Raw genomic sequence first — 7,044 nt, 5'->3', positions numbered from 1 at the left:
GCGGGGCCGTTATCGCCCTACTTACAGGCCACGAGCTTCGCCGTTACCGGGCCGCTGAAGGCTCTCGTGCCCGGACTGGTGCTGAAAAGTGATAAAGTTCTGCTGGACCCGAAGAGACCGTTCCTCTGCCGCGAGTCTCTGAGCGGACAGAGCCCCAGGACAGGGCCCGCTGTGTCCGCCAGCCTGAACGGTGAGTCCGGGGCCGAGTCCCGAATCTTCCCCTGTAACCTGCGGCCTTTATACTCTGTGTGGTGCGGCTCGGTTCGGCTCGGTTCGGCTCGGTGCGGCACTTAGAGACTCGCGTCCTGGCTATGCTATGCTAAGCTAACACTGCTGTGTGCTACTCAAGGACACTCGCAGTTCCTCAGTGATGCGTTATTAATAATGCTCCATTTTATCTCACACTTTTTGTTCAGACATGTGTTTATTACTTTATTTAGATTTTTGTTCTTAAAGCGATCTAGCTGCGTTAAAGAATTATTTAGATGTAAGCTAGGACGTCTGTTAGCATGCTAACGCTAGCGTCGGTTGTAGCCTGTCAGCTAGCCTCCTACTGCGCATGCGCGGGTTTGACCCTGACGCTGTTGTTTACACGGTTGAACTTGCTAGGAAATAATTTATATTTATTCTCGAATAATATTTTAGTGCTACTTAAAGGTGATAATCTCATAAATCTTTGTTTTCAGGTGAGAAAAAGCAAATTCATCAAAATCTTTATTTTCCACTTTTCATACAAATAAAAGGCAGTTTTACAGGAATAAAACACAGAAATAAAAAAAACAGTATGAAATGTGAAAACAGCATGGCGGTGAAAGTAAACTCTGCTATGAAACGCATTAATGCAGGTTTGTGTTTTATTATTTTGTGTTGCAGTGAGTGCCGGCGTGCGTTTCGCTCACACGGACGTCAGGGTCCCGGATTTCTCCGATTATCGCCGTCCTGAAGTGATGGACCCGAAGAAGTCGTCTCAGGAGAGCAGTGATGCGAGGAGAACGTTCTCCTACCTGATCACGGGTTCCACGGCGGTGGTGGGGGTCTATGCCGCCAAAACGGCCGTCACGCAGTTCGTGTCCTCCATGAGCGCCTCGGCCGACGTCCTGGCCCTGTCCCAAATCGAGATCAAGCTGTCGGACATCCCCGAGGGCAAGAACATGACGTTTAAGTGGAGAGGGAAGCCGCTGTTTGTGCGTCACCGCACCGAGAAAGAGATCGCCACCGAGGCCGAAGTGGACCTGTCTCAGCTGCGTGACCCTGAGCACGACCTAGACCGCGTCCAGAAACCCTCGTGGGTCATCGTCATCGGAGTGTGCACTCACCTGGGCTGTGTTCCAATCGCCAACGCAGGTGACTTCGGAGGCTACTACTGCCCGTGTCACGGCTCGCACTACGACGCCTCGGGCCGCATCCGCAAAGGTCCGGCTCCGCTCAACCTGGAGGTTCCGTATTACGAGTTTCCTGATGAAGACACGGTGGTGGTGGGATAAAAACAATAGTGTGTGTGTGTGTGTGTGTGTGTGTGTGTGTGTGTGTGTGTGTGTGTCACATGCTCTGTCCATGTGGTGACTGTAAGTAATAAACATATATTTTATTTCTCACACAGACGCCTCACACTGGTTATTCTTTAGTATTTCCTGTAAATGAAGCTCCAGTACTGTGTGCTGCATGAGAACTCCATCACACACACACTCACACGCACGCACTCACACGCTCACACTCACACACACATTTCTGCTGTTTCTGTGTAAAAATAATAAAATGTAAATAACACGATTGCGCCTGACTCTGTTTATTGCATGTTAAACTGTGTATCTCAGTCATGCTGAATCAGTAAAACACACAGGAAGCTGTATGATGGATCCTGGACCACGGCGGAGACGAGCTGTGAGCACACCGGGTCTGGACCTGGGGCGGTTCGGACGGGTTTGTTTTGTTCAGTTGTCAGATTTAATACAGAAACAGTGACGTCCTGATGACAGATTGCAGGCTCCTGTTTCGATTTAGCCAGACTTCATCAGCCGTTATGTTTAGTGCTCACGAGTCGCTACAGATGCACTGACTGAGCTGTGATTTACACTGTATCGCCAAAAGTATGTGCACCCCTGACCATCACACCCGTATGTACCTGTTGAGCGTCTCATTCCAGATTTATTCCCCGTGTGTTTGCTGTTATAATGAGCTCCACTCTTCTGCGAAGTCTTTCCACTAGATGTTGGAGCGTGGCTGTGGGGATTTGTGATCATTCAGCTACAAGAGCATTAGTGAGGTCAGGCGCTGATGTTGGGATGTCGAGGAGGTCTGGGGTTCAGTCAGTGTTCCAGTTCATCCCAAAGGTGTTCAGTGGGGTTGAGGTCAGGGCTCTGTGCAGGACACTCGAGTTCTTCCACTCCAACCTTCACACACCATGTCTTCATGGAGCTCGCTTTGTGCACAGGGGCATCGTCATGCTGGAGCAGGTTTGAGTCTCTTAGTTCCAGTGAAGGGAAACTGTAAAGCTACAGCACACAGAGACGTTCTATACAACTGTGTGTTTGGGGAAGAAACACATGAGTGTGATGGTCAGGGGTGCACATACTTTTGGCCATATAGTGGATATAAATGTGTTTATGAAGATGGTTGGATTGTAATATGCAAACTTGTAACGTTGCAGGTCAAATCAGCGTGCTAGCTGCAGTGATGTTAGCTGATCACAGCATCGCTAGCTGATGAGGATCAGTGTGTTATCAGTATCACTGCTCCGAGGCTTACGATGTGTGCTTGATGAAAGTGGAACTGAGGGATGACTCTGGCTGTTCTCTCTCTCTCTGTCTCTCTCTGTCTCTGTCTTTCTCTCTCTCTCTCTGCTTTTGTTCTGCACACACACTATGTGCTTTTCTGTTGGAGAGATGAGTTTGGCAGTAAGGCAGAATTGTGCTGAGGTACAGAGAGTGTGAGGTGAAAAAAAGGGGCAAAAGCATCAAGATAAAAAATAAATAAATAGTAGTTACTCATCATAGTGTAATAATTATAACAATCCTAATCTGATACATAGATATAATAATAATAAATATTTTTTGAGAAATTCACACATTTGAAATAAGGTCACTTTTTAACCCTGTTAGGGAAGCAGGAAAGAAAATGAGGACAAGCACGCACACACACACACGCACACACACACGCACACACACAGAGAGAAAGAGAGAGAACTGTACATCAGTATATTAGCTCAGTAACATTAACAAATGTAAGTGGAGTGAGAAGCTTACAGAAGTGTAGAGTAACAGATGAGGAGTCGGCGCTCAGTGCAGTGCGCATGCAGCAGTGTGGGATATGAAGCTCAGGACGGCGGTGTGTGCTCCTACAGCCGCTTCACTGATATTAGAGAAGTCAGTCATGTTCCTATAGCAACCGTCGTTATTCACCGATAAACATCATCATGTGTCCTTCAAAACCACGGCAGTGTGAGGAAGTGTACATGAAACACATCAGCGTGCTCTATAGCTTTTATTTTAAAAGTTAATTAATGAAGCGTGTTAAAATACATGTGTGTATGACGTGTGTAAAGGTAGTTACAGACCTGCTAACCTTCACACATCTGCAGTTTAATGTTCTCACTCAGAAATACACCAAAAGACTCGACGTGTGAATCTGGAATGATTGACAGTTGTAGGTGTTTTGAATTTCTCATATAAACTGACCCTGGAAGCTCCGCCCACTTCCCACCATCTCACGTTCTTCTCACCTCTATCACGCTCTGTCACCGCCTCTCTTTCTCTGTCGCAGCTCGTCATGTTACTGAGAAACCGCAAAGAAGCGTAAAAGAGGTTGGAAAAGTTAAAGTTACAGCTTTACCTCTGACTGTTACAAAGCGCTGACACTGGAGACTCCTTCCATACATGTTACATAAACATCTCCTTAAAAAACTTCATATCAGTGATTACGTGTGCGATGGAGGCCAGAATGGAGTGATTTGTCATTCAGTAAGAGACAGCACTGTGTGTGCGTGTGTGTGTGTGTGTGTGTGTCCGTGTGTCCGTGTGTGGAATGAGTGTGTGTGTGTGTGTGTGCGTGCGTGTGTGTGCGCGTGCGTGCGTGTGCGTGTGTGCGTGCGTGCGTGTGTGTCTGTGTGCGTGTGTGCGTGTGTGTGTGTGTGTGTGTGTGCGTGCGTGTGTGTGCGTGTGTGTGTGTGTGTGTGTCTGTGTGTGTGTGTCTGTGTGTGTGCGCGTGCGTGTGTGCGTGCGTGTGCGTGTGTGTGTGCGTGTGTGTGTGTCTGTGTGTGTGTGCGTGTGTGTGTGTGCGTGTGTGTGTGTGTGTGTGTGTGTGCGTGTGTGAATAGGTGGAAATGATGAAATCGTTCGGCTCATTAAGGTAAATTGATCTCCGCTTTTCATATCTAACTGCAGCTGGATGTTTCTAAGCACCACACACACATTAACACACACACACATTAACACACACACACACACATTAACACACACACAGAGCAATCACAATACACACAGTCATGAGGCTCAACACCTGCCCTTTCACTGTGAGAACACACACGCACACACACACACACTCACACGCACTGTCTGTCTGCAGTTCAGTGCAAATGTTTGCACACCGTACATTAGTGCACTACATAGTATTTGTGATGAGTGTGTGTATGGAATAGGGTTTATGGTTTATGGAGAATTTAAGTATGTGTGTTAAACAGACGGTCTCCATGACGACACTCATACAGGACGTGATCCAACTGAATAAACTCCAAGTGCTTTTAATTATCCAGAAAATGTTTAGAGACAAATTTCAGTGGTTAATTGGTGAGTGAGCGTCACCGTGAGACCGAGCACAAGTGCATGTATTAATACACATTTATCAGTGTAGAGCAGACACACACACACACACACACACACACTCATGTGGTTTTAATCATTAATAAACTGGAGCAGATCTACTGACTGTGTGAGAGAGACAGCTTGAGGGCCTGAGCTTCACAAAACTCACAATGAGAATATCTGAAAAATATCTGAAGGAGAATAAAACCGCTTCTACTTTTCAGGTCTCACTGATAATAATAATAATAATAATAATAATAATGATAATAATAATAACAACAACAACAGTTATTTGGAGTTAATAATATCAACAGTTTATACATACATATATATATATAAAACAAAAATGTCTGTATATTTATTTCCCCTCACTGTATGCTCAGAGTTTTTGTGTTTATTTTTGTATCATTACCTCCTCGTCAGTGAACAGACCCGCTAACATAGCTAATTAACCTCAGCATTAGCGTTAACATTAGCACCCAGCTCATGTGGGTCAAAGTTCACCATTTACTTCACCACTCATTTCTCTAGGTCTACTTTTCCTCTCTGTATGTAATTTACATTAATTAAAGTATTATTGACCTGTAGCCGTGTGTGTGTGTGTTTGTGTGTGTGTGAAACTTCACACTGTTTCTGAGATTTGCGATAAAGTCAGAAAGCTTCACTGTGGCGCTTATACATTGCTGCTGATTCACAGTGGAGCAGTGTTTACAATAAACACCATCACAGAGAGCTACAGACTGTGAATTTGTGGTCAGAGGTCATGGTCAGCCATGATACAGAGCCTTATCCACTGAGCCACCATCTTATAAACCGACCTCTACCCTTCTTCTTTCTCCACCTGCAGTAAAAATCCAGGATCTCACGCCTCACATCCCTCAGCTCAGAGTGTAGTGAGTGGCTTTCAAACAGAAACAGGAAAAAATTCCCAATCCCGACTGTCTGCATTGTGTGAATCATCCAGGAATAAACATTTGGAACTGGAAAATATTTCAGGGGGCTCAAAACCCAAAATCCAATCTTTAGCTAGGCCACTGCGTCAGGGTCAGGAATGTTCTTCACGGGCCGGTCCGTTACGCTAACACTCACAAACATGAGTTCAGTCTGCTGAGTTCTGACTGTTAGTTTCCTGTGTTTGTGTGACTGGACAGAGCTGGACAAAAAGAGGAAAGTTGGTGTAGAAAAAAGAACAGTAAAGAGAAGAAAAGAAAAGCTGTCCTGTCAGCTGCATCTGTTTTTTTCTTTGCTCAGTCTCAGGAATGATCTGTGTTCTTTTACATCAATGAAGGTGGATTAAAGTGGAGGTGTTCTGTGCACTGGGTTTGTGTTCTACACTGTTCTATAAGAAATCATTGTATTTGGCATGTTGCTGTTTTTCGACTCATTTTTTATCACTTGAACTTGTTCATTTGGATAAATATTCTTATCCATTTTAAAGCAAATTCATGCCTATTTTTTTTTTTTTTGTTCCTGGACGCGCTGGATCAGGAGGTCAGGGAGCACAAACTTATAGATGATGTACAGTGAGGTGGTGCTGCTGGTGGATGTGACTCAGAGACATTAACAACACACAGCTGTGGCAGATGTGCTCGCTTAATTAAAATATCACTCACAGTAAATTAAACTTCATTTTGATTTCACACTCTGCAGAGATGCTTATCACACACACACACACACACACACACACACACAGGAACCGCTTCACCTCCTCAGACCTGTAAAGAACCATGCTGCAGTTTTCGAGTGTGGAACAGTACAGCCACAGGTTCTTACTGCTCGATGATGTGATGGTTGTGTGACTGAGGAAGACAGTCATTCCATCTCAAGTGGTCCAACACAGGTTGCTCGACCATTTTTAATTGTACACCTGTACACCCGTACCAACATGATAGGTCAGGATTCTTCAAATCTGGCCCTCGAGGTCCACTTTTCTGCAGAGTTTAGCTCCAACCTTAATCAAACACACTTGAACAAGCTAACCAAGGTCTTCAGGAATACTAGAAAATTACCTGCAGGTGAGTTTGGAGGTTGGAGCTAAACTCTGCAGATTTGAAGAACCCTGTGATAGATCGCGCTTCACTGTTGCCAATATAAAAAATGTTTACAGCAGAATGCTACTATAGAGGACTTATTTCTGTGAAAATTTCAGGTTCATATCTGGTCCCCCATCAGAGATATTCAACCCGAAAGTGAGAGGAATTTTTTAAAAAATTGCATTTTCTCACCACCATAAAAAATAAGAGATGTG

The 7,044-nt window shown here is 44.9% G+C and overlaps 1 protein-coding gene across 1 annotated transcript in view; it reads left to right on the top strand.

Moving 5' to 3' along the window:
* The window catches only part of LOC113523960 (cytochrome b-c1 complex subunit Rieske, mitochondrial), a 1,846-nt gene extending 76 nt beyond the window's left edge, over nt 1–1,770 (top strand). The window contains exons 1-2 of the mRNA XM_026910060.3: nt 1–190; nt 874–1,770. The exon at nt 1–190 is cut by the window's left edge and continues 76 nt beyond it. Of these exons, the coding sequence (XP_026765861.2) occupies nt 1–190; nt 874–1,484 (801 nt within the window). The 3' untranslated portion in view covers nt 1,485–1,770. The remainder of the gene's footprint in view (nt 191–873) is intronic.
* Nucleotides 1,771–7,044: the final 5,274 nt, after the last annotated feature.

Source organism: Pangasianodon hypophthalmus, chromosome 25, assembly GCF_027358585.1.
Source record: "Pangasianodon hypophthalmus isolate fPanHyp1 chromosome 25, fPanHyp1.pri, whole genome shotgun sequence".
Taxonomy (NCBI): Eukaryota; Metazoa; Chordata; class Actinopteri; order Siluriformes; family Pangasiidae; genus Pangasianodon; species Pangasianodon hypophthalmus.
Note: the sequence above shows the minus strand (reverse complement) of the source record. Positions and strands in the feature narration are given on the sequence as shown.